The sequence below is a fragment of the Camelus dromedarius genome, chromosome 6 (genome assembly GCF_036321535.1).
Source record: "Camelus dromedarius isolate mCamDro1 chromosome 6, mCamDro1.pat, whole genome shotgun sequence".
Taxonomy (NCBI): Eukaryota; Metazoa; Chordata; class Mammalia; order Artiodactyla; family Camelidae; genus Camelus; species Camelus dromedarius.
The window spans coordinates 77,296,921-77,324,383 of NC_087441.1; the positions used below are offsets into that span (position 1 = coordinate 77,296,921).

General features: G+C 51.6%; 1 protein-coding gene across 1 annotated transcript; it reads left to right on the forward strand.

Annotated features, from left to right (window-relative positions):
* Positions 1–5,557: 5,557 nt before the first annotated feature.
* On the forward strand, positions 5,558–27,463 carry LOC135321458 (uncharacterized). Its single transcript, XM_064486431.1, has 28 exons — positions 5,558–5,690; positions 6,116–6,171; positions 8,551–8,689; positions 9,113–9,171; positions 10,068–10,206; positions 10,630–10,688; positions 11,585–11,723; positions 12,147–12,205; positions 13,102–13,240; positions 13,664–13,722; positions 14,619–14,757; positions 15,181–15,239; positions 16,136–16,274; positions 16,698–16,756; positions 17,653–17,791; positions 18,215–18,273; positions 19,170–19,308; positions 19,732–19,790; positions 20,687–20,825; positions 21,249–21,307; positions 22,204–22,342; positions 22,766–22,824; positions 23,721–23,859; positions 24,283–24,341; positions 25,238–25,376; positions 25,817–25,875; positions 26,770–26,908; positions 27,330–27,463. Exons 1-28 carry the CDS (start codon positions 5,558–5,560, stop codon positions 27,431–27,433), a joined length of 2,808 nt encoding a protein of 935 aa, XP_064342501.1. The 3' UTR covers positions 27,434–27,463.

Genomic DNA, 27,463 nt, shown 5'->3' on the forward strand with positions numbered 1-27,463 from the left:
TTTAGAGAATGACTTCACGGTGAACTTTCTGAAGAGCTCAAGGAGGAGTGTTTTAAAGAGTAGGAGCCCAGAGGGGTGAGGAGGAAGAGGCTACTTTGTATTTACTTTACATGATATGTTTATGTTTAGAGACTTACAAGTTTTTACATTCAGTTTTGAAATATGTAATTTTGTACATTATACACTGTTTTTGCTGTTTTACAGGATGACCTGACGCCACTATTCGTTGCCAGAAGGGAAAACAGGCAGCGAATGGCAGAATATTTGAATGAAAAACAGGCAAATATGCCTACAGTTGAGAAGACGAAAAGGTACAGTAGTTTGTTATCTTTTTTAAAAAAAAAAACCTTTGCTGTTGTTCCTGAGCAGTATCAGTTAGAAAACTTAAATTAATAAAATGATTAACTTAGAACCCACACATCTTCGGTTAGGGAGAAAAGCAATTCCGACTGGGTGTCACAAAGAACAGAATAGAGCAGGATTCATCTTCCTTTATAATATTGACTGATGTCATTTCCAACCTGATTCTTTTGATCATATGGTCTTCTCATAGGTCAGGGAGATCACTTTCATTTTATTAGTATGAATTCCAATTTTAATTGACGTTATGATAGAACAGTGAATACCTGAACTCTTTTATAATAATTTTTAAATTTCTACTGTGTATAGGTTTTTTCTTAAAAGATGAAGGTTAAACATAGAGGAATTTGTTTTGTCTTTTAGATGACTATTAGCTTGAAATGACTTTCTTTGAAGAATACTGGTATTTTCAGGTTATCACACACGAATATTCATCACCATTACTGGGTCCTGTGGGCTCATCCGTTTTTATCCTTTTTCAATTCTCGTACATTTTGATGATTTTAGTTTTAATTGATAATGGTAGAAAGAGGAAAGATAGCTTTAGTGATTGAATAAATATTTCCTTTAAAGCAGACAAGCCAGTGGTAGATGATAAAGAGGAAAGAGTTGAGCTTTAGATCCAGCCCAGGTTTAAGTCCTAGCTTTCCTGTTTGTCAGGTGTGTTCCCTGGGGAACATGACTTCTTATCGACAAATAGGTTTCCTGATACGTAAAGGAGGACAGGAGTACCTCCTTTATCGGGGGTTGTGTGTAAGAAAGAAACACATACGGTATTTAATTCAGGGCCAAGCACATGCTTCTCAGCATGATTCACTGCAACCGTGACTATTTTCATTATTCACATTATTGTTTGAAGCCTGCAAACAGCTTTTGTTTTCCTGACCTCTAGCTGATTTTAAAGTATAATATTTCAGACTCAGTAAGAAATGGGGAAATCTTTATTTAAATCTTTCCCTACTTTAGATAAGTGACCTCAGCATCGTTTCTTGTCCATCAGAGGACTTTAAATCTGCAACTTCGTCTCTGTGTCACCCCAGGACGACAGGGGGCTGCTTTTTTGTGGCTTGCTTTTGGCCTTGAGGTGATTTGCTGAGACGAACACTTGAGCATGTATATGATCAGTCTTACAGAGATGGTCAAGATACAATATATCAAATTAGCTGTTGAAGTAAGTTAAGTAAATTCCTCGGGGAGGGGGTGAGTTTTCTTCCCTGATTTTAGAACAGCCCTCATGCTTGCTGTAAGTGATGAATCACCAAATCTGGTCAGGCTGCTTCTTCAACAAGGCATTGATGTCTTTTCTCAAGGTATCTAGGCATGCAGTGTAGAAGGATATGCTCTTACTAGTGGTTTTAATATGTAAGTGTTTACACTAAAATGGCGATGATCACTAAACTGGGGTTGAAAATAAGTGTTACTTGTCACACGACAGGTGAGAGTTCCGAGTTGGGTGCAGGCAGTTGGGGGATGGCAGTGAGCTGTGCCCCTTCATGAGCTGGAAATCACGCCGAAGGCCAGACTAGTGAGATGCAGCAGTGGCCCAGGATTCTTTATCTCAGGGCCTCTGAGCCCTTTGTCAACTTCAGCATCCTTGTGTTCTGTATTTCATTCCAAGTGTATCCCTTATGCATGGGGTACAAACAATGCCATAACTGATTTTTCTTAGCAGCTATTTTGGTCTTAAAGTGTTTAGTTGAGCAGAAAATCCTGTCTTTTGCCTTGAGGACTTTCCTCTGTACTCTTCCTCTGGAATCTTCCAAGAAGCGAAGGGATTCCCTGAGGTCAAAGTGACACCCGTCTTCCACAGGTCACTGGGGCTGGGGTGGGGAGGAGGGCTTTCTAGCCATTCTGTGGTTCCCCTCGATTCTGTTGCTGCAGCGTCGGCGTGAAAACTGGTCTTAACAGGGTCTCGTTGGCAGCTGGGTCTGCGCTCTGCATGTTGCTCTCTAAAGACCTTTACTAACATCATTTTAAAAGAAGAAAAGAAAACAGAACGTGGCCCTGCAGTTGGTCCTGTGTGACCTCTCCTCCTGGGATGCCCATGCTGACCCACACGCCTCAGCCTTCCTCGTGACCCACGCTCAGACTGCAAGGCGACAGCTTGTTTAGTTCTCACGCATTGCTTGTGTGACGTCCTGTACTTACAAATACAGCTACAAAACATGTAATAGCTGAGGTGCCCTGAATTGTAATCCCTGAAAATAGGATGGCTCATCATCATAACTTGGAACATTTTCTGAAAACTGCACCTTTGAATATTGCACCTATGAAAAAACACGCATTGGTTTTTATTTGGGATGCTAAAATAGTTCTGGCATTAAAGTTCAGGAAGGATTTATTTAATTTCTTCGCCGTTTCTCGGAGCATTTTGGGGGTATATTATGTCATTAAATCCTCTGAATACTATTGGGAATTAAGGCTGTAAGATCCCAGTTTTATAGAGGAAGACTTTGAGCTGATGAGAAACAACTTTTTCAGGAGCAAATAGCTGTTGGTTACAGAGCGCGGACTTCTGAGTTCAAGATCCTTTCCGTGTGTCAGACTAAGTCTGGTTCACTTCGTGAGCTATCCTGCCCTCAATTCGTGACTACTTAACCTGACTTTTTTTCTCCTTTAATTACATGCTAAAGGACAAGTTTATAGAACTTACAAATTTGAGGTATACAGGACCATTGAAGGTTTGATATTAGCTCTGCTATTGTCTGAAATAATGTAAGAATTTAGTATCTTTGGTCATTTTCATATTGGCATTCAAGAGTAATATTTATCGATTACTTTTTTTTTTAACATAGCGAACACAAAGACGAAAGGAGACGTGAAACGCCTTTTCAGACTACCAGCCTGGCCAAGACTTCTGATTGTAAGTGACTGTCTGTGGTCCTGCCATAGATGGAGAAAGTGAGAGGGAGGCAGTGCTGATCATGACAGAGCAGTCAGAACAGCCGGTGTGGGGATTTCATGTATACCTTGGTTTTTACAATTAATTTCTCCCTTAATGCTCTAGTATTCCAAATTATTTAGGAAGTTACTTGTAGGTCATTTAAACCCTGAGACAGTGTTGTCTGGAAAGAAATTCACGTATTTAAACACAGCCCCTGAAATCCCATGTTCTGTCTTTGTGTAAAGAAGGAAAACAGATCTTTAAGTTTGTTGTACATTTCCTCTATCAACCACACTATAACACACTGGACTTCTCATAGAATTGGATCTAATGGGTTACACTTAGGAAATGAAGGTTAGTTATTGCACAGTGACTCATCTCACTTAAAAAGTTACTGTCTTTAAAAGTGGGAAGCCAGAATCCCTTCCTGGTACTCTGACGCCATGGCAACCCATGAGTACTGCAAAGCTGAGCCAGTGCGCAGCACACCAGTAAGAGATTGTTGCTGAAAAGTCCCCAGCGACAGTACAGAAGTCCGGCAAGCAATGCCTTGTGGAGAAGCACTGGTCGTTTTTCCCATCCTTACACCAACCAGGTCTCTTACCAACTTCATTCCTCCTAAGTGCAAACAGAATGAGATATGCTGACCTAATGAGAACCAGATGTATTCTTCTCTTTCTCCTCCTTCTCTCCTCCCTCTTCCTCTTCCTCTTCTTATTCTTGGATACTTGTCATGAAACTAATTTTGTTAGAACAAGCTGCTCTGTTGCCATCAGTTAAAGGATTTTCATCATAAATACTCAAATAGCTCAACACAGGACTTAAGAAATTCCAGTAAAAGCACAAAAATGCTTCCCATGAACATGAACACGGCTGTGCCGCCTAGATGAGAGCCCTGGCACTTGCACAGTCTGCGCTGTGTGAGGGCCCCTGTAACATAGCAGGCCCCTGTCAAGCAAAGAGCATCTGCTGGTTGGCGTTACCAGTTATGGGAGACACAAAGATGGAACTGATAGTTCTTGTCCTTAAGGGAATCATAATACAGTAGAGTTGTCCCTGGTTGTTTTCTGTGTTTTTTTAAATAGAATTTTGAAAGGAAGCATTCTCATTTATCTGGTAATTATTATCACTTTTTAAGTCACTTTTCCCCATGTAAATGGCTGTCAAGTGTCACATAGGTGCTAAGCACGAACCTGACGTTAACAAAATGCAGACATTTAGCACGCAGCCCCGCCCCCCAGGAGCATGTCACTTATTGTCATGTTTGTGAGTCCCTCGGTGACTCTGCTCCCTGTGTCCCAGGGCCACTAGGGCTTCATAAGTGTCTTTCTGTATCTTTTGTTGGTATTTCATATGTGCCCAATACTTTAATTAAGATCATGGTGAGGAAATGCCTTTTGAAAAAGTGGGCAGGATTGGAGGGAAGCATGCAGGGCAAGTAGAAGTTTGCCAGGGAAGCAGACAGAAGGACAGTGTTTGGTAGGAGGAACATCTTTCAAGATGACATTTGGCCAAAGGAACAGCAGTGCAGAGGCAAAGATGTGCCAGGGGACTCAAGGGGATTCATGAGTTTCATGTTGTTGGTCCAAAAAAGATGCCATGGGCCTGGTTGGGAACGAGGTGAATACTCAGCTCAGGCACGCTCCGGAAAGCCCTTCTAGTTCTACAGAGAAGAGTAGGTCTCCTGTAGACCCTGGGAAATGTATCTGAATGCTGCTTGCTGTAAAGAATAATAGACATGAGGGGCAGTGGCTAAAACAAAAAGTAGGATTGTGTAGATGATTCATGATGCCATCAGCATCCCAGATGTCCCTCCTTCAGCTGTGAGGCTGCCGGTGTTTGACGTCTCCTTTCCTTGTCTGCTGGTTAGCAGCCACTCCCAGCATCATATTCTCACATAGCAATATCCAAAGGCTGCAAGGACTGCTTTTGTCTACCTGTTTTTCTACAAATAACGAAGAACAAGTAAGATGCTTACAGTAGACTTCCCCGAACATTTTACTGGCTGGGTTATACCACATACTCATTCCTAAGTGAGCCTCTGGTGAAGGAAAGGTAGTTCCACTGATTATCTTAGAATAGTCAATTCTCTTTTGGGAGCTGGGGGGAGGTTACCTTCTTTGTATATTGGGATAAAATGATATCAAAGTAAAGTTGCAATTGTGCAACAAGAAGGAAGAAAAAGAACGGCTGTCAGGTTGGAAATCAGCAATATGTGCTGCAGGGATTCCATGGGGAATTTTGAGCACAAGAGCAAGAAGATTAGATTTGAGTATTAGGACTCTCTGGTCATGACCTAAAGCATAGGAAGGGATGACCAAGCCAGAAATAGAGAAACAAGAAAACGGTACTGAGACGAATGCAAGCGATGAAGGAGCTCCAGAGGAGCCAACAGATGAGAAGAAGTTGACCTTTGTGGATGGAAAAGACAACACTGACATGGCCAGTAAATTAGTGAAATCTGTGGAGTTTCATTTTTCTTCTCTCTGTGCTTAAAAGCCACTATAGGGCAAGGGAAGGAATAGCTGATTGGTAGATGGATCGTATGCTTCGGATGCAGGAGATCCTGGGTTCAATCCAGAGTACCTGCATAGAATAAAAAGGAAAAAGAAAGGCTAGTCTAAAATATCTGAAGACTGTAGATCCATTTACCACACCCATTACTGTTTGCTTTCCTTTTGCCAGCTGTCTTCATACGTATCTGAACCTCAACCAGGTTTTTCTACAAGAAAATGCTTTAATCCTCTGAAATTCTTTTGTGCAACATTATTGTATGGAAATCTTGTTGAATGGACATAGACCTATATGTGTGTGTGTATTATAGACAGTGGTCAGTGTTGTCATTAATATACGTGTGACTACATTTTCTAGGTGAAACAGCTGTCTACTCAGCAGAAAACAAAGATGCACAGTCTCCTGATACGGAGGTACTATCTCCTTTTGTTATTTTTCTTCTTCTTTTAATACGTAACCATCAAGGTTCATTAAAACATAAGCGGATGGATGTTTTGACTTTGTGTTCTGACATTTACATTTTCCCATCACAATTCACATATTTTCTAATCTACAGTTAATGCAGTCATTCTGTGATTTCAGTCATGCGAGTGCATAGTACACTTGTGTTAATTTTCCACGCTCATCTACTGAAAGCAGTGTCTGTATCTAAATTCTGTGCTTCACATACTTTTCTGTTACAAAGTACAAAATACTTAATATAGATAGTTCCAAGTGCAAGCTAGCTGTATATTGAAGATCCTTCTCTTTTTTATGTTCTGCGTTTGTTTTTTGCAATTCTCATTTTCGACTGATCAAATGATGTCTCCTATTCAATCTTGGAAATGAGATCTTTCCATTCTGTTCCAACTAAGTCTGCTCTAGTTTCCCATTTGATATGGTATAATCTCTGACAACTCGCCTTTTGCTCAATCTGCCCCTCCTGGAATACCCGTCCCTTCACCCTATGGACTGGACCTCTCTTCTAAGGCGCAGCCCCGGCCTCCCCGCATTCCCTGAGCCATGTCATGCACCACACTCTTCTCTCCTTTGTCCCCTGACTGTCCATTGACTTCAGTTGTAGAGCTGCTGAATGATCGTTTTCTGTGCTGTTGCTTTTCACATATCCCTGCCTCTTGTACAACAGAGAGAAAAATCTTTTACATTACCAGGTTCTCCCAGGATAATCCTTATTATTTCATAGATACAGTAAAAGTTTTCTATCTCACTGACTGAGAGACTGAATGGCGAAGTGCATGAGTATGATGGCTTCTGAAGGTGGGGTTTTCTATTTTGTTTTTACAGGAAGGGGTAACACACCCAGAAATTCACAAAGAGGAAACTGGTATGGACACAGATGCAGGTGATGAAGGTGCTCCAGAAGAGCCAACAGATGAGAAGAAATGGACCTCTGTGGATGGAACAGACACACCTGACATGGCTGTTAAATTATAAGATCTATGGAGTTTCATTTTTTTCACATCTGTGCTTATGAGATGGTCTGGGCGAGGGAAGGGTACAGCTGAGTGGTAGATGGATCGCATGCTTCAGATACAGGAGTTCTGGGTTCAATCCCCAGTATCTCCATTAAACACAAAAATTCAAAAGCTAATGTAGTATATCTGAAGTCTGTAGCTCCAGATAACATATCCATTACTATTTCTTTTCCATTTCCTAACTACCATAATACATAGCCAAGAAACGACCAGGGTTTTCATAAAGAAAGTGCTTCCCTGTGAAATTATTTTGGGCCACGTTAGTTTACAGAAAGGTTCTTGAATGGAGTTAGACTTCACATGAGTGTGTGTACAGTTCAAAGCGATCAGTGTTGTCATTAATAATCTGTGTGACTGCCCCCTCTAGGTGAAGCATCAACTTTCCCCTCTGGACCGAAGGAAGATGCACACACCCCTGGCAAGGAGGTACCATCTCGTTTTCTTGTTTTTCGTCTTCTTGTAGCACCTAGCAATAGAGGGTCGCTAGTACATAAGCGGATGGATGCGTCGCACCTGTGTCCCAATGTTTGCGTTTTCCCGACACAGTTCTTGACTGCTGTTTTCTAATCCAAGGCTAAGTCGCACTTTGCTTTCGGTCACGCGAGCGCACAGTACACTTGCGTCAGTTTCCCGCGCTCGCCTACGGAACGCGGTGTCTGTATCTAAATTCTTTGCCTCCAGCAGTTTTCCCCGGTAGGTTAGGCCAACTTACTGAACGTAGACGGTTCCCTGTGCGAGTTCGGTGAGGTTTATAAGATGTCTCCCGTTTTGTCTTGTGTTTTCGGCACTCCTCGTTTTGGATGAGTCGACTGTTGTCTCCTACCGAATCTTGCCAGTGGGGCCTTCCCATTCCGTTCCCACTGAGTGTGTCCCGGGTTTCCGTGTGACTGCTCATGCTGTTTCCCACCTCGTCCTTCGGCTCAGGCTGCCCTTCCTGGAACGCCTCCCCCTGCCCCCTCTGCGCTCGGCCTGCCTTTGAAGACACGGGCCCGGTCTTCCCAGCCTTCCCCGAGCCAGGGCCTGCCCCAGACCCTTCTCTCCTCTGTGGCCTGCCTGTCCGTTCACTTCGGCTGTAGAGCCGCCGGATGGTCCTTTTCTGTGCTGATGGGTGTTCGCGGGTCCCTGCCTCTGGTAACAGTACAGGGCAGGATCTGTCCTTCGTGTGTATTCCCAGCTTTTGCCAGGATAATGCCTGTGACTTTAGATAGACACCGTAGATAGCTCGTGCCTCGCTGACTGATAGACTGAGTGGCCAAGTGCATGAGTAGGATGGCTCCTCAAGGTGGGTTTTTGGATTCTCCCGTTTTGTTGTTACAGGAAGGGGCGCCCGAGCCAGAAACCGAACGGGAAGACACCCGTCCTGAGGCGAACGTAGCTGACGAAGGTGCTCCGGAGGAGCCAACCGAGGACGAGACATTGACGTCTGCGCTCGCAGCAGACCAGCCTGACGTGTCCGGTAAGTCGGTGAACATCCCTGGAGGTTGGTTTTTCTTACGTCTGTCCTTAAAAGCTACTGTGGGTCCAGGGTAGGGTGTAGCTGGTGGGTGGATGGATGGCATGCTTCGGACGCAGGAGTTCCTGGGCTCCATCGCCAGGACCTCCGTCGAAAGAAAGAAGCTACGTGCGAACCTAAAATACCTCAAGACCCTAGGTCCAGATACCACGTGCAGTACTGCTTGCTTTCCTTTTGCCCGCTGTCTTCACACGTACCCCAAACACGACCAGGTTTTTCCCTCGAAAAATTCTTCAGTCCTCTGAAGTTCTTCTGGGCCCCGTTAGTTCACGGAAAGATTGTTGAAGGGGGTTAGACTTCACGTGTGCGGGTACAGTTCAAAGTGGTCAGTGCTGTCGCTAACGTCTGTGTGCCTGCACCCTCTAGGTGACACGTGGCCCTTAAGCTCGGGACAAGAGGAAGACGTGGAGTCCCCTGACGAGGAGGTACGTGTGTCCTTTTGCTGTTTTTCTTCTTCTTCTGCTAGCTAACCGTCGTCGGTCGTGAATACGTAAGCGGATGGGTGCGTCGCCTCTTCGTCCTGACGTCTGCATTTTCCCGTCACCCTTCTGGCCTGATGTTTTCTAATGCACAACTGCTGAAGTCGTTCTGTGCTTTCGGTCACGCGAGCGCACAGTACACTTGCGTCAGTTTCCCGCGCTCGCCTACGGAACGCGGTGTCTGTATCTAAATTCTTTGCCTCCAGCAGTTTTCCCCGGTAGGTTAGGCCAACTTACTGAACGTAGACGGTTCCCTGTGCGAGTTCGGTGAGGTTTATAAGATGTCTCCCGTTTTGTCTTGTGTTTTCGGCACTCCTCGTTTTGGATGAGTCGACTGTTGTCTCCTACCGAATCTTGCCAGTGGGGCCTTCCCATTCCGTTCCCACTGAGTGTGTCCCGGGTTTCCGTGTGACTGCTCATGCTGTTTCCCACCTCGTCCTTCGGCTCAGGCTGCCCTTCCTGGAACGCCTCCCCCTGCCCCCTCTGCGCTCGGCCTGCCTTTGAAGACACGGGCCCGGTCTTCCCAGCCTTCCCCGAGCCAGGGCCTGCCCCAGACCCTTCTCTCCTCTGTGGCCTGCCTGTCCGTTCACTTCGGCTGTAGAGCCGCCGGATGGTCCTTTTCTGTGCTGATGGGTGTTCGCGGGTCCCTGCCTCTGGTAACAGTACAGGGCAGGATCTGTCCTTCGTGTGTATTCCCAGCTTTTGCCAGGATAATGCCTGTGACTTTAGATAGACACCGTAGATAGCTCGTGCCTCGCTGACTGATAGACTGAGTGGCCAAGTGCATGAGTAGGATGGCTCCTCAAGGTGGGTTTTTGGATTCTCCCGTTTTGTTGTTACAGGAAGGGGCGCCCGAGCCAGAAACCGAACGGGAAGACACCCGTCCTGAGGCGAACGTAGCTGACGAAGGTGCTCCGGAGGAGCCAACCGAGGACGAGACATTGACGTCTGCGCTCGCAGCAGACCAGCCTGACGTGTCCGGTAAGTCGGTGAACATCCCTGGAGGTTGGTTTTTCTTACGTCTGTCCTTAAAAGCTACTGTGGGTCCAGGGTAGGGTGTAGCTGGTGGGTGGATGGATGGCATGCTTCGGACGCAGGAGTTCCTGGGCTCCATCGCCAGGACCTCCGTCGAAAGAAAGAAGCTACGTGCGAACCTAAAATACCTCAAGACCCTAGGTCCAGATACCACGTGCAGTACTGCTTGCTTTCCTTTTGCCCGCTGTCTTCACACGTACCCCAAACACGACCAGGTTTTTCCCTCGAAAAATTCTTCAGTCCTCTGAAGTTCTTCTGGGCCCCGTTAGTTCACGGAAAGATTGTTGAAGGGGGTTAGACTTCACGTGTGCGGGTACAGTTCAAAGTGGTCAGTGCTGTCGCTAACGTCTGTGTGCCTGCACCCTCTAGGTGACACGTGGCCCTTAAGCTCGGGACAAGAGGAAGACGTGGAGTCCCCTGACGAGGAGGTACGTGTGTCCTTTTGCTGTTTTTCTTCTTCTTCTGCTAGCTAACCGTCGTCGGTCGTGAATACGTAAGCGGATGGGTGCGTCGCCTCTTCGTCCTGACGTCTGCATTTTCCCGTCACCCTTCTGGCCTGATGTTTTCTAATGCACAACTGCTGAAGTCGTTCTGTGCTTTCGGTCACGCGAGCGCACAGTACACTTGCGTCAGTTTCCCGCGCTCGCCTACGGAACGCGGTGTCTGTATCTAAATTCTTTGCCTCCAGCAGTTTTCCCCGGTAGGTTAGGCCAACTTACTGAACGTAGACGGTTCCCTGTGCGAGTTCGGTGAGGTTTATAAGATGTCTCCCGTTTTGTCTTGTGTTTTCGGCACTCCTCGTTTTGGATGAGTCGACTGTTGTCTCCTACCGAATCTTGCCAGTGGGGCCTTCCCATTCCGTTCCCACTGAGTGTGTCCCGGGTTTCCGTGTGACTGCTCATGCTGTTTCCCACCTCGTCCTTCGGCTCAGGCTGCCCTTCCTGGAACGCCTCCCCCTGCCCCCTCTGCGCTCGGCCTGCCTTTGAAGACACGGGCCCGGTCTTCCCAGCCTTCCCCGAGCCAGGGCCTGCCCCAGACCCTTCTCTCCTCTGTGGCCTGCCTGTCCGTTCACTTCGGCTGTAGAGCCGCCGGATGGTCCTTTTCTGTGCTGATGGGTGTTCGCGGGTCCCTGCCTCTGGTAACAGTACAGGGCAGGATCTGTCCTTCGTGTGTATTCCCAGCTTTTGCCAGGATAATGCCTGTGACTTTAGATAGACACCGTAGATAGCTCGTGCCTCGCTGACTGATAGACTGAGTGGCCAAGTGCATGAGTAGGATGGCTCCTCAAGGTGGGTTTTTGGATTCTCCCGTTTTGTTGTTACAGGAAGGGGCGCCCGAGCCAGAAACCGAACGGGAAGACACCCGTCCTGAGGCGAACGTAGCTGACGAAGGTGCTCCGGAGGAGCCAACCGAGGACGAGACATTGACGTCTGCGCTCGCAGCAGACCAGCCTGACGTGTCCGGTAAGTCGGTGAACATCCCTGGAGGTTGGTTTTTCTTACGTCTGTCCTTAAAAGCTACTGTGGGTCCAGGGTAGGGTGTAGCTGGTGGGTGGATGGATGGCATGCTTCGGACGCAGGAGTTCCTGGGCTCCATCGCCAGGACCTCCGTCGAAAGAAAGAAGCTACGTGCGAACCTAAAATACCTCAAGACCCTAGGTCCAGATACCACGTGCAGTACTGCTTGCTTTCCTTTTGCCCGCTGTCTTCACACGTACCCCAAACACGACCAGGTTTTTCCCTCGAAAAATTCTTCAGTCCTCTGAAGTTCTTCTGGGCCCCGTTAGTTCACGGAAAGATTGTTGAAGGGGGTTAGACTTCACGTGTGCGGGTACAGTTCAAAGTGGTCAGTGCTGTCGCTAACGTCTGTGTGCCTGCACCCTCTAGGTGACACGTGGCCCTTAAGCTCGGGACAAGAGGAAGACGTGGAGTCCCCTGACGAGGAGGTACGTGTGTCCTTTTGCTGTTTTTCTTCTTCTTCTGCTAGCTAACCGTCGTCGGTCGTGAATACGTAAGCGGATGGGTGCGTCGCCTCTTCGTCCTGACGTCTGCATTTTCCCGTCACCCTTCTGGCCTGATGTTTTCTAATGCACAACTGCTGAAGTCGTTCTGTGCTTTCGGTCACGCGAGCGCACAGTACACTTGCGTCAGTTTCCCGCGCTCGCCTACGGAACGCGGTGTCTGTATCTAAATTCTTTGCCTCCAGCAGTTTTCCCCGGTAGGTTAGGCCAACTTACTGAACGTAGACGGTTCCCTGTGCGAGTTCGGTGAGGTTTATAAGATGTCTCCCGTTTTGTCTTGTGTTTTCGGCACTCCTCGTTTTGGATGAGTCGACTGTTGTCTCCTACCGAATCTTGCCAGTGGGGCCTTCCCATTCCGTTCCCACTGAGTGTGTCCCGGGTTTCCGTGTGACTGCTCATGCTGTTTCCCACCTCGTCCTTCGGCTCAGGCTGCCCTTCCTGGAACGCCTCCCCCTGCCCCCTCTGCGCTCGGCCTGCCTTTGAAGACACGGGCCCGGTCTTCCCAGCCTTCCCCGAGCCAGGGCCTGCCCCAGACCCTTCTCTCCTCTGTGGCCTGCCTGTCCGTTCACTTCGGCTGTAGAGCCGCCGGATGGTCCTTTTCTGTGCTGATGGGTGTTCGCGGGTCCCTGCCTCTGGTAACAGTACAGGGCAGGATCTGTCCTTCGTGTGTATTCCCAGCTTTTGCCAGGATAATGCCTGTGACTTTAGATAGACACCGTAGATAGCTCGTGCCTCGCTGACTGATAGACTGAGTGGCCAAGTGCATGAGTAGGATGGCTCCTCAAGGTGGGTTTTTGGATTCTCCCGTTTTGTTGTTACAGGAAGGGGCGCCCGAGCCAGAAACCGAACGGGAAGACACCCGTCCTGAGGCGAACGTAGCTGACGAAGGTGCTCCGGAGGAGCCAACCGAGGACGAGACATTGACGTCTGCGCTCGCAGCAGACCAGCCTGACGTGTCCGGTAAGTCGGTGAACATCCCTGGAGGTTGGTTTTTCTTACGTCTGTCCTTAAAAGCTACTGTGGGTCCAGGGTAGGGTGTAGCTGGTGGGTGGATGGATGGCATGCTTCGGACGCAGGAGTTCCTGGGCTCCATCGCCAGGACCTCCGTCGAAAGAAAGAAGCTACGTGCGAACCTAAAATACCTCAAGACCCTAGGTCCAGATACCACGTGCAGTACTGCTTGCTTTCCTTTTGCCCGCTGTCTTCACACGTACCCCAAACACGACCAGGTTTTTCCCTCGAAAAATTCTTCAGTCCTCTGAAGTTCTTCTGGGCCCCGTTAGTTCACGGAAAGATTGTTGAAGGGGGTTAGACTTCACGTGTGCGGGTACAGTTCAAAGTGGTCAGTGCTGTCGCTAACGTCTGTGTGCCTGCACCCTCTAGGTGACACGTGGCCCTTAAGCTCGGGACAAGAGGAAGACGTGGAGTCCCCTGACGAGGAGGTACGTGTGTCCTTTTGCTGTTTTTCTTCTTCTTCTGCTAGCTAACCGTCGTCGGTCGTGAATACGTAAGCGGATGGGTGCGTCGCCTCTTCGTCCTGACGTCTGCATTTTCCCGTCACCCTTCTGGCCTGATGTTTTCTAATGCACAACTGCTGAAGTCGTTCTGTGCTTTCGGTCACGCGAGCGCACAGTACACTTGCGTCAGTTTCCCGCGCTCGCCTACGGAACGCGGTGTCTGTATCTAAATTCTTTGCCTCCAGCAGTTTTCCCCGGTAGGTTAGGCCAACTTACTGAACGTAGACGGTTCCCTGTGCGAGTTCGGTGAGGTTTATAAGATGTCTCCCGTTTTGTCTTGTGTTTTCGGCACTCCTCGTTTTGGATGAGTCGACTGTTGTCTCCTACCGAATCTTGCCAGTGGGGCCTTCCCATTCCGTTCCCACTGAGTGTGTCCCGGGTTTCCGTGTGACTGCTCATGCTGTTTCCCACCTCGTCCTTCGGCTCAGGCTGCCCTTCCTGGAACGCCTCCCCCTGCCCCCTCTGCGCTCGGCCTGCCTTTGAAGACACGGGCCCGGTCTTCCCAGCCTTCCCCGAGCCAGGGCCTGCCCCAGACCCTTCTCTCCTCTGTGGCCTGCCTGTCCGTTCACTTCGGCTGTAGAGCCGCCGGATGGTCCTTTTCTGTGCTGATGGGTGTTCGCGGGTCCCTGCCTCTGGTAACAGTACAGGGCAGGATCTGTCCTTCGTGTGTATTCCCAGCTTTTGCCAGGATAATGCCTGTGACTTTAGATAGACACCGTAGATAGCTCGTGCCTCGCTGACTGATAGACTGAGTGGCCAAGTGCATGAGTAGGATGGCTCCTCAAGGTGGGTTTTTGGATTCTCCCGTTTTGTTGTTACAGGAAGGGGCGCCCGAGCCAGAAACCGAACGGGAAGACACCCGTCCTGAGGCGAACGTAGCTGACGAAGGTGCTCCGGAGGAGCCAACCGAGGACGAGACATTGACGTCTGCGCTCGCAGCAGACCAGCCTGACGTGTCCGGTAAGTCGGTGAACATCCCTGGAGGTTGGTTTTTCTTACGTCTGTCCTTAAAAGCTACTGTGGGTCCAGGGTAGGGTGTAGCTGGTGGGTGGATGGATGGCATGCTTCGGACGCAGGAGTTCCTGGGCTCCATCGCCAGGACCTCCGTCGAAAGAAAGAAGCTACGTGCGAACCTAAAATACCTCAAGACCCTAGGTCCAGATACCACGTGCAGTACTGCTTGCTTTCCTTTTGCCCGCTGTCTTCACACGTACCCCAAACACGACCAGGTTTTTCCCTCGAAAAATTCTTCAGTCCTCTGAAGTTCTTCTGGGCCCCGTTAGTTCACGGAAAGATTGTTGAAGGGGGTTAGACTTCACGTGTGCGGGTACAGTTCAAAGTGGTCAGTGCTGTCGCTAACGTCTGTGTGCCTGCACCCTCTAGGTGACACGTGGCCCTTAAGCTCGGGACAAGAGGAAGACGTGGAGTCCCCTGACGAGGAGGTACGTGTGTCCTTTTGCTGTTTTTCTTCTTCTTCTGCTAGCTAACCGTCGTCGGTCGTGAATACGTAAGCGGATGGGTGCGTCGCCTCTTCGTCCTGACGTCTGCATTTTCCCGTCACCCTTCTGGCCTGATGTTTTCTAATGCACAACTGCTGAAGTCGTTCTGTGCTTTCGGTCACGCGAGCGCACAGTACACTTGCGTCAGTTTCCCGCGCTCGCCTACGGAACGCGGTGTCTGTATCTAAATTCTTTGCCTCCAGCAGTTTTCCCCGGTAGGTTAGGCCAACTTACTGAACGTAGACGGTTCCCTGTGCGAGTTCGGTGAGGTTTATAAGATGTCTCCCGTTTTGTCTTGTGTTTTCGGCACTCCTCGTTTTGGATGAGTCGACTGTTGTCTCCTACCGAATCTTGCCAGTGGGGCCTTCCCATTCCGTTCCCACTGAGTGTGTCCCGGGTTTCCGTGTGACTGCTCATGCTGTTTCCCACCTCGTCCTTCGGCTCAGGCTGCCCTTCCTGGAACGCCTCCCCCTGCCCCCTCTGCGCTCGGCCTGCCTTTGAAGACACGGGCCCGGTCTTCCCAGCCTTCCCCGAGCCAGGGCCTGCCCCAGACCCTTCTCTCCTCTGTGGCCTGCCTGTCCGTTCACTTCGGCTGTAGAGCCGCCGGATGGTCCTTTTCTGTGCTGATGGGTGTTCGCGGGTCCCTGCCTCTGGTAACAGTACAGGGCAGGATCTGTCCTTCGTGTGTATTCCCAGCTTTTGCCAGGATAATGCCTGTGACTTTAGATAGACACCGTAGATAGCTCGTGCCTCGCTGACTGATAGACTGAGTGGCCAAGTGCATGAGTAGGATGGCTCCTCAAGGTGGGTTTTTGGATTCTCCCGTTTTGTTGTTACAGGAAGGGGCGCCCGAGCCAGAAACCGAACGGGAAGACACCCGTCCTGAGGCGAACGTAGCTGACGAAGGTGCTCCGGAGGAGCCAACCGAGGACGAGACATTGACGTCTGCGCTCGCAGCAGACCAGCCTGACGTGTCCGGTAAGTCGGTGAACATCCCTGGAGGTTGGTTTTTCTTACGTCTGTCCTTAAAAGCTACTGTGGGTCCAGGGTAGGGTGTAGCTGGTGGGTGGATGGATGGCATGCTTCGGACGCAGGAGTTCCTGGGCTCCATCGCCAGGACCTCCGTCGAAAGAAAGAAGCTACGTGCGAACCTAAAATACCTCAAGACCCTAGGTCCAGATACCACGTGCAGTACTGCTTGCTTTCCTTTTGCCCGCTGTCTTCACACGTACCCCAAACACGACCAGGTTTTTCCCTCGAAAAATTCTTCAGTCCTCTGAAGTTCTTCTGGGCCCCGTTAGTTCACGGAAAGATTGTTGAAGGGGGTTAGACTTCACGTGTGCGGGTACAGTTCAAAGTGGTCAGTGCTGTCGCTAACGTCTGTGTGCCTGCACCCTCTAGGTGACACGTGGCCCTTAAGCTCGGGACAAGAGGAAGACGTGGAGTCCCCTGACGAGGAGGTACGTGTGTCCTTTTGCTGTTTTTCTTCTTCTTCTGCTAGCTAACCGTCGTCGGTCGTGAATACGTAAGCGGATGGGTGCGTCGCCTCTTCGTCCTGACGTCTGCATTTTCCCGTCACCCTTCTGGCCTGATGTTTTCTAATGCACAACTGCTGAAGTCGTTCTGTGCTTTCGGTCACGCGAGCGCACAGTACACTTGCGTCAGTTTCCCGCGCTCGCCTACGGAACGCGGTGTCTGTATCTAAATTCTTTGCCTCCAGCAGTTTTCCCCGGTAGGTTAGGCCAACTTACTGAACGTAGACGGTTCCCTGTGCGAGTTCGGTGAGGTTTATAAGATGTCTCCCGTTTTGTCTTGTGTTTTCGGCACTCCTCGTTTTGGATGAGTCGACTGTTGTCTCCTACCGAATCTTGCCAGTGGGGCCTTCCCATTCCGTTCCCACTGAGTGTGTCCCGGGTTTCCGTGTGACTGCTCATGCTGTTTCCCACCTCGTCCTTCGGCTCAGGCTGCCCTTCCTGGAACGCCTCCCCCTGCCCCCTCTGCGCTCGGCCTGCCTTTGAAGACACGGGCCCGGTCTTCCCAGCCTTCCCCGAGCCAGGGCCTGCCCCAGACCCTTCTCTCCTCTGTGGCCTGCCTGTCCGTTCACTTCGGCTGTAGAGCCGCCGGATGGTCCTTTTCTGTGCTGATGGGTGTTCGCGGGTCCCTGCCTCTGGTAACAGTACAGGGCAGGATCTGTCCTTCGTGTGTATTCCCAGCTTTTGCCAGGATAATGCCTGTGACTTTAGATAGACACCGTAGATAGCTCGTGCCTCGCTGACTGATAGACTGAGTGGCCAAGTGCATGAGTAGGATGGCTCCTCAAGGTGGGTTTTTGGATTCTCCCGTTTTGTTGTTACAGGAAGGGGCGCCCGAGCCAGAAACCGAACGGGAAGACACCCGTCCTGAGGCGAACGTAGCTGACGAAGGTGCTCCGGAGGAGCCAACCGAGGACGAGACATTGACGTCTGCGCTCGCAGCAGACCAGCCTGACGTGTCCGGTAAGTCGGTGAACATCCCTGGAGGTTGGTTTTTCTTACGTCTGTCCTTAAAAGCTACTGTGGGTCCAGGGTAGGGTGTAGCTGGTGGGTGGATGGATGGCATGCTTCGGACGCAGGAGTTCCTGGGCTCCATCGCCAGGACCTCCGTCGAAAGAAAGAAGCTACGTGCGAACCTAAAATACCTCAAGACCCTAGGTCCAGATACCACGTGCAGTACTGCTTGCTTTCCTTTTGCCCGCTGTCTTCACACGTACCCCAAACACGACCAGGTTTTTCCCTCGAAAAATTCTTCAGTCCTCTGAAGTTCTTCTGGGCCCCGTTAGTTCACGGAAAGATTGTTGAAGGGGGTTAGACTTCACGTGTGCGGGTACAGTTCAAAGTGGTCAGTGCTGTCGCTAACGTCTGTGTGCCTGCACCCTCTAGGTGACACGTGGCCCTTAAGCTCGGGACAAGAGGAAGACGTGGAGTCCCCTGACGAGGAGGTACGTGTGTCCTTTTGCTGTTTTTCTTCTTCTTCTGCTAGCTAACCGTCGTCGGTCGTGAATACGTAAGCGGATGGGTGCGTCGCCTCTTCGTCCTGACGTCTGCATTTTCCCGTCACCCTTCTGGCCTGATGTTTTCTAATGCACAACTGCTGAAGTCGTTCTGTGCTTTCGGTCACGCGAGCGCACAGTACACTTGCGTCAGTTTCCCGCGCTCGCCTACGGAACGCGGTGTCTGTATCTAAATTCTTTGCCTCCAGCAGTTTTCCCCGGTAGGTTAGGCCAACTTACTGAACGTAGACGGTTCCCTGTGCGAGTTCGGTGAGGTTTATAAGATGTCTCCCGTTTTGTCTTGTGTTTTCGGCACTCCTCGTTTTGGATGAGTCGACTGTTGTCTCCTACCGAATCTTGCCAGTGGGGCCTTCCCATTCCGTTCCCACTGAGTGTGTCCCGGGTTTCCGTGTGACTGCTCATGCTGTTTCCCACCTCGTCCTTCGGCTCAGGCTGCCCTTCCTGGAACGCCTCCCCCTGCCCCCTCTGCGCTCGGCCTGCCTTTGAAGACACGGGCCCGGTCTTCCCAGCCTTCCCCGAGCCAGGGCCTGCCCCAGACCCTTCTCTCCTCTGTGGCCTGCCTGTCCGTTCACTTCGGCTGTAGAGCCGCCGGATGGTCCTTTTCTGTGCTGATGGGTGTTCGCGGGTCCCTGCCTCTGGTAACAGTACAGGGCAGGATCTGTCCTTCGTGTGTATTCCCAGCTTTTGCCAGGATAATGCCTGTGACTTTAGATAGACACCGTAGATAGCTCGTGCCTCGCTGACTGATAGACTGAGTGGCCAAGTGCATGAGTAGGATGGCTCCTCAAGGTGGGTTTTTGGATTCTCCCGTTTTGTTGTTACAGGAAGGGGCGCCCGAGCCAGAAACCGAACGGGAAGACACCCGTCCTGAGGCGAACGTAGCTGACGAAGGTGCTCCGGAGGAGCCAACCGAGGACGAGACATTGACGTCTGCGCTCGCAGCAGACCAGCCTGACGTGTCCGGTAAGTCGGTGAACATCCCTGGAGGTTGGTTTTTCTTACGTCTGTCCTTAAAAGCTACTGTGGGTCCAGGGTAGGGTGTAGCTGGTGGGTGGATGGATGGCATGCTTCGGACGCAGGAGTTCCTGGGCTCCATCGCCAGGACCTCCGTCGAAAGAAAGAAGCTACGTGCGAACCTAAAATACCTCAAGACCCTAGGTCCAGATACCACGTGCAGTACTGCTTGCTTTCCTTTTGCCCGCTGTCTTCACACGTACCCCAAACACGACCAGGTTTTTCCCTCGAAAAATTCTTCAGTCCTCTGAAGTTCTTCTGGGCCCCGTTAGTTCACGGAAAGATTGTTGAAGGGGGTTAGACTTCACGTGTGCGGGTACAGTTCAAAGTGGTCAGTGCTGTCGCTAACGTCTGTGTGCCTGCACCCTCTAGGTGACACGTGGCCCTTAAGCTCGGGACAAGAGGAAGACGTGGAGTCCCCTGACGAGGAGGTACGTGTGTCCTTTTGCTGTTTTTCTTCTTCTTCTGCTAGCTAACCGTCGTCGGTCGTGAATACGTAAGCGGATGGGTGCGTCGCCTCTTCGTCCTGACGTCTGCATTTTCCCGTCACCCTTCTGGCCTGATGTTTTCTAATGCACAACTGCTGAAGTCGTTCTGTGCTTTCGGTCACGCGAGCGCACAGTACACTTGCGTCAGTTTCCCGCGCTCGCCTACGGAACGCGGTGTCTGTATCTAAATTCTTTGCCTCCAGCAGTTTTCCCCGGTAGGTTAGGCCAACTTACTGAACGTAGACGGTTCCCTGTGCGAGTTCGGTGAGGTTTATAAGATGTCTCCCGTTTTGTCTTGTGTTTTCGGCACTCCTCGTTTTGGATGAGTCGACTGTTGTCTCCTACCGAATCTTGCCAGTGGGGCCTTCCCATTCCGTTCCCACTGAGTGTGTCCCGGGTTTCCGTGTGACTGCTCATGCTGTTTCCCACCTCGTCCTTCGGCTCAGGCTGCCCTTCCTGGAACGCCTCCCCCTGCCCCCTCTGCGCTCGGCCTGCCTTTGAAGACACGGGCCCGGTCTTCCCAGCCTTCCCCGAGCCAGGGCCTGCCCCAGACCCTTCTCTCCTCTGTGGCCTGCCTGTCCGTTCACTTCGGCTGTAGAGCCGCCGGATGGTCCTTTTCTGTGCTGATGGGTGTTCGCGGGTCCCTGCCTCTGGTAACAGTACAGGGCAGGATCTGTCCTTCGTGTGTATTCCCAGCTTTTGCCAGGATAATGCCTGTGACTTTAGATAGACACCGTAGATAGCTCGTGCCTCGCTGACTGATAGACTGAGTGGCCAAGTGCATGAGTAGGATGGCTCCTCAAGGTGGGTTTTTGGATTCTCCCGTTTTGTTGTTACAGGAAGGGGCGCCCGAGCCAGAAACCGAACGGGAAGACACCCGTCCTGAGGCGAACGTAGCTGACGAAGGTGCTCCGGAGGAGCCAACCGAGGACGAGACATTGACGTCTGCGCTCGCAGCAGACCAGCCTGACGTGTCCGGTAAGTCGGTGAACATCCCTGGAGGTTGGTTTTTCTTACGTCTGTCCTTAAAAGCTACTGTGGGTCCAGGGTAGGGTGTAGCTGGTGGGTGGATGGATGGCATGCTTCGGACGCAGGAGTTCCTGGGCTCCATCGCCAGGACCTCCGTCGAAAGAAAGAAGCTACGTGCGAACCTAAAATACCTCAAGACCCTAGGTCCAGATACCACGTGCAGTACTGCTTGCTTTCCTTTTGCCCGCTGTCTTCACACGTACCCCAAACACGACCAGGTTTTTCCCTCGAAAAATTCTTCAGTCCTCTGAAGTTCTTCTGGGCCCCGTTAGTTCACGGAAAGATTGTTGAAGGGGGTTAGACTTCACGTGTGCGGGTACAGTTCAAAGTGGTCAGTGCTGTCGCTAACGTCTGTGTGCCTGCACCCTCTAGGTGACACGTGGCCCTTAAGCTCGGGACAAGAGGAAGACGTGGAGTCCCCTGACGAGGAGGTACGTGTGTCCTTTTGCTGTTTTTCTTCTTCTTCTGCTAGCTAACCGTCGTCGGTCGTGAATACGTAAGCGGATGGGTGCGTCGCCTCTTCGTCCTGACGTCTGCATTTTCCCGTCACCCTTCTGGCCTGATGTTTTCTAATGCACAACTGCTGAAGTCGTTCTGTGCTTTCGGTCACGCGAGCGCACAGTACACTTGCGTCAGTTTCCCGCGCTCGCCTACGGAACGCGGTGTCTGTATCTAAATTCTTTGCCTCCAGCAGTTTTCCCCGGTAGGTTAGGCCAACTTACTGAACGTAGACGGTTCCCTGTGCGAGTTCGGTGAGGTTTATAAGATGTCTCCCGTTTTGTCTTGTGTTTTCGGCACTCCTCGTTTTGGATGAGTCGACTGTTGTCTCCTACCGAATCTTGCCAGTGGGGCCTTCCCATTCCGTTCCCACTGAGTGTGTCCCGGGTTTCCGTGTGACTGCTCATGCTGTTTCCCACCTCGTCCTTCGGCTCAGGCTGCCCTTCCTGGAACGCCTCCCCCTGCCCCCTCTGCGCTCGGCCTGCCTTTGAAGACACGGGCCCGGTCTTCCCAGCCTTCCCCGAGCCAGGGCCTGCCCCAGACCCTTCTCTCCTCTGTGGCCTGCCTGTCCGTTCACTTCGGCTGTAGAGCCGCCGGATGGTCCTTTTCTGTGCTGATGGGTGTTCGCGGGTCCCTGCCTCTGGTAACAGTACAGGGCAGGATCTGTCCTTCGTGTGTATTCCCAGCTTTTGCCAGGATAATGCCTGTGACTTTAGATAGACACCGTAGATAGCTCGTGCCTCGCTGACTGATAGACTGAGTGGCCAAGTGCATGAGTAGGATGGCTCCTCAAGGTGGGTTTTTGGATTCTCCCGTTTTGTTGTTACAGGAAGGGGCGCCCGAGCCAGAAACCGAACGGGAAGACACCCGTCCTGAGGCGAACGTAGCTGACGAAGGTGCTCCGGAGGAGCCAACCGAGGACGAGACATTGACGTCTGCGCTCGCAGCAGACCAGCCTGACGTGTCCGGTAAGTCGGTGAACATCCCTGGAGGTTGGTTTTTCTTACGTCTGTCCTTAAAAGCTACTGTGGGTCCAGGGTAGGGTGTAGCTGGTGGGTGGATGGATGGCATGCTTCGGACGCAGGAGTTCCTGGGCTCCATCGCCAGGACCTCCGTCGAAAGAAAGAAGCTACGTGCGAACCTAAAATACCTCAAGACCCTAGGTCCAGATACCACGTGCAGTACTGCTTGCTTTCCTTTTGCCCGCTGTCTTCACACGTACCCCAAACACGACCAGGTTTTTCCCTCGAAAAATTCTTCAGTCCTCTGAAGTTCTTCTGGGCCCCGTTAGTTCACGGAAAGATTGTTGAAGGGGGTTAGACTTCACGTGTGCGGGTACAGTTCAAAGTGGTCAGTGCTGTCGCTAACGTCTGTGTGCCTGCACCCTCTAGGTGACACGTGGCCCTTAAGCTCGGGACAAGAGGAAGACGTGGAGTCCCCTGACGAGGAGGTACGTGTGTCCTTTTGCTGTTTTTCTTCTTCTTCTGCTAGCTAACCGTCGTCGGTCGTGAATACGTAAGCGGATGGGTGCGTCGCCTCTTCGTCCTGACGTCTGCATTTTCCCGTCACCCTTCTGGCCTGATGTTTTCTAATGCACAACTGCTGAAGTCGTTCTGTGCTTTCGGTCACGCGAGCGCACAGTACACTTGCGTCAGTTTCCCGCGCTCGCCTACGGAACGCGGTGTCTGTATCTAAATTCTTTGCCTCCAGCAGTTTTCCCCGGTAGGTTAGGCCAACTTACTGAACGTAGACGGTTCCCTGTGCGAGTTCGGTGAGGTTTATAAGATGTCTCCCGTTTTGTCTTGTGTTTTCGGCACTCCTCGTTTTGGATGAGTCGACTGTTGTCTCCTACCGAATCTTGCCAGTGGGGCCTTCCCATTCCGTTCCCACTGAGTGTGTCCCGGGTTTCCGTGTGACTGCTCATGCTGTTTCCCACCTCGTCCTTCGGCTCAGGCTGCCCTTCCTGGAACGCCTCCCCCTGCCCCCTCTGCGCTCGGCCTGCCTTTGAAGACACGGGCCCGGTCTTCCCAGCCTTCCCCGAGCCAGGGCCTGCCCCAGACCCTTCTCTCCTCTGTGGCCTGCCTGTCCGTTCACTTCGGCTGTAGAGCCGCCGGATGGTCCTTTTCTGTGCTGATGGGTGTTCGCGGGTCCCTGCCTCTGGTAACAGTACAGGGCAGGATCTGTCCTTCGTGTGTATTCCCAGCTTTTGCCAGGATAATGCCTGTGACTTTAGATAGACACCGTAGATAGCTCGTGCCTCGCTGACTGATAGACTGAGTGGCCAAGTGCATGAGTAGGATGGCTCCTCAAGGTGGGTTTTTGGATTCTCCCGTTTTGTTGTTACAGGAAGGGGCGCCCGAGCCAGAAACCGAACGGGAAGACACCCGTCCTGAGGCGAACGTAGCTGACGAAGGTGCTCCGGAGGAGCCAACCGAGGACGAGACATTGACGTCTGCGCTCGCAGCAGACCAGCCTGACGTGTCCGGTAAGTCGGTGAACATCCCTGGAGGTTGGTTTTTCTTACGTCTGTCCTTAAAAGCTACTGTGGGTCCAGGGTAGGGTGTAGCTGGTGGGTGGATGGATGGCATGCTTCGGACGCAGGAGTTCCTGGGCTCCATCGCCAGGACCTCCGTCGAAAGAAAGAAGCTACGTGCGAACCTAAAATACCTCAAGACCCTAGGTCCAGATACCACGTGCAGTACTGCTTGCTTTCCTTTTGCCCGCTGTCTTCACACGTACCCCAAACACGACCAGGTTTTTCCCTCGAAAAATTCTTCAGTCCTCTGAAGTTCTTCTGGGCCCCGTTAGTTCACGGAAAGATTGTTGAAGGGGGTTAGACTTCACGTGTGCGGGTACAGTTCAAAGTGGTCAGTGCTGTCGCTAACGTCTGTGTGCCTGCACCCTCTAGGTGACACGTGGCCCTTAAGCTCGGGACAAGAGGAAGACGTGGAGTCCCCTGACGAGGAGGTACGTGTGTCCTTTTGCTGTTTTTCTTCTTCTTCTGCTAGCTAACCGTCGTCGGTCGTGAATACGTAAGCGGATGGGTGCGTCGCCTCTTCGTCCTGACGTCTGCATTTTCCCGTCACCCTTCTGGCCTGATGTTTTCTAATGCACAACTGCTGAAGTCGTTCTGTGCTTTCGGTCACGCGAGCGCACAGTACACTTGCGTCAGTTTCCCGCGCTCGCCTACGGAACGCGGTGTCTGTATCTAAATTCTTTGCCTCCAGCAGTTTTCCCCGGTAGGTTAGGCCAACTTACTGAACGTAGACGGTTCCCTGTGCGAGTTCGGTGAGGTTTATAAGATGTCTCCCGTTTTGTCTTGTGTTTTCGGCACTCCTCGTTTTGGATGAGTCGACTGTTGTCTCCTACCGAATCTTGCCAGTGGGGCCTTCCCATTCCGTTCCCACTGAGTGTGTCCCGGGTTTCCGTGTGACTGCTCATGCTGTTTCCCACCTCGTCCTTCGGCTCAGGCTGCCCTTCCTGGAACGCCTCCCCCTGCCCCCTCTGCGCTCGGCCTGCCTTTGAAGACACGGGCCCGGTCTTCCCAGCCTTCCCCGAGCCAGGGCCTGCCCCAGACCCTTCTCTCCTCTGTGGCCTGCCTGTCCGTTCACTTCGGCTGTAGAGCCGCCGGATGGTCCTTTTCTGTGCTGATGGGTGTTCGCGGGTCCCTGCCTCTGGTAACAGTACAGGGCAGGATCTGTCCTTCGTGTGTATTCCCAGCTTTTGCCAGGATAATGCCTGTGACTTTAGATAGACACCGTAGATAGCTCGTGCCTCGCTGACTGATAGACTGAGTGGCCAAGTGCATGAGTAGGATGGCTCCTCAAGGTGGGTTTTTGGATTCTCCCGTTTTGTTGTTACAGGAAGGGGCGCCCGAGCCAGAAACCGAACGGGAAGACACCCGTCCTGAGGCGAACGTAGCTGACGAAGGTGCTCCGGAGGAGCCAACCGAGGACGAGACATTGACGTCTGCGCTCGCAGCAGACCAGCCTGACGTGTCCGGTAAGTCGGTGAACATCCCTGGAGGTTGGTTTTTCTTACGTCTGTCCTTAAAAGCTACTGTGGGTCCAGGGTAGGGTGTAGCTGGTGGGGGGGGGGGGGGGGGGGGTGGGATGGATGGCATGCTTCGGACGCAGAGTTCCTGGGCTCCATCGCCAGGACCTCCGTCGAAAGAAAGAAGCTACGTGCGAACCTAAAATACCTCAAGACCCTAGGTCCAGATACCACGTGCAGTACTGCTTGCTTTCCTTTTGCCCGCTGTCTTCACACGTACCCCAAACACGACCAGGTTTTTCCCTCGAAAAATTCTTCAGTCCTCTGAAGTTCTTCTGGGCCCCGTTAGTTCACGGAAAGATTGTTGAAGGGGGTTAGACTTCACGTGTGCGGGTACAGTTCAAAGTGGTCAGTGCTGTCGCTAACGTCTGTGTGCCTGCACCCTCTAGGTGACACGTGGCCCTTAAGCTCGGGACAAGAGGAAGACGTGGAGTCCCCTGACGAGGAGGTACGTGTGTCCTTTTGCTGTTTTTCTTCTTCTTCTGCTAGCTAACCGTCGTCGGTCGTGAATACGTAAGCGGATGGGTGCGTCGCCTCTTCGTCCTGACGTCTGCATTTTCCCGTCACCCTTCTGGCCTGATGTTTTCTAATGCACAACTGCTGAAGTCGTTCTGTGCTTTCGGTCACGCGAGCGCACAGTACACTTGCGTCAGTTTCCCGCGCTCGCCTACGGAACGCGGTGTCTGTATCTAAATTCTTTGCCTCCAGCAGTTTTCCCCGGTAGGTTAGGCCAACTTACTGAACGTAGACGGTTCCCTGTGCGAGTTCGGTGAGTTTATAAGATGTCTCCCGTTTTGTCTTGTGTTTTCGGCACTCCTCGTTTTGGATGAGTCGACTGTTGTCTCCTACCGAATCTTGCCAGTGGGGCCTTCCCATTCCGTTCCCACTGAGTGTGTCCCGGGTTTCCGTGTGACTGCTCATGCTGTTTCCCACCTCGTCCTTCGGCTCAGGCTGCCCTTCCTGGAACGCCTCCCCCTGCCCCCTCTGCGCTCGGCCTGCCTTGAAGACACGGGCCCGGTCTTCCCAGCCTTCCCCGAGCCAGGGCCTGCCCCAGACCCTTCTCTCCTCTGTGGCCTGCCTGTCCGTTCACTTCGGCTGTAGAGCCGCCGGATGGTCCCTTTTCTGTGCTGATGGGTGTTCGCGGGTCCCTGCCTCTGGTAACAGTACAGGGCAGGATCTGTCCTTCGTGTGTATTCCAGCTTTTGCCAGGATAATGCCTGTGACTTTAGATAGACACCGTAGATAGCTCGTGCCTCGCTGACTGATAGACTGAGTGGCCAAGTGCATGAGTAGGATGGCTCCTCAAGGTGGGTTTTTGGATTCTCCCGTTTTGTTGTTACAGGAAGGGGCGCCCGAGCCAGAAACCGAACGGGAAGACACCCGTCCTGAGGCGAACGTAGCTGACGAAGGTGCTCCGGAGGAGCCAACCGAGGACGAGACATTGACGTCTGCGCTCGCAGCAGACCAGCCTGACGTGTCCGGTAAGTCGGTGAACATCCCTGGAGGTTGGTTTTTCTTACGTCTGTCCTTAAAAGCTACTGTGGGTCCAGGGTAGGGTGTAGCTGGTGGGTGGATGGATGGCATGCTTCGGACGCAGGAGTTCCTGGGCTCCATCGCCAGGACCTCCGTCGAAAGAAAGAAGCTACGTGCGAACCTAAAATACCTCAAGACCCTAGGTCCAGATACCACGTGCAGTACTGCTTGCTTTCCTTTTGCCGCTGTCTTCACACGTACCCCAAACACGACCAGGTTTTTCCCTCGAAAAATTCTTCAGTCCTCTGAGTTCTTCTGGGCCCCGTTAGTTCACGGAAAGATTGTTGAAGGGGGTTAGACTTCACGTGTGCGGGTACAGTTCAAAGTGGTCAGTGCTGTCGCTAACGTCTGTGTGCCTGCACCCTCTAGGTGACACGTGGCCCTTAAGCTCGGGACAAGAGGAAGACGTGGAGTCCCCTGACGAGGAGGTACGTGTGTCCTTTTGCTGTTTTTCTTCTTCTTCTGCTAGCTAACCGTCGTCGGTCGTGAATACGTAAGCGGAT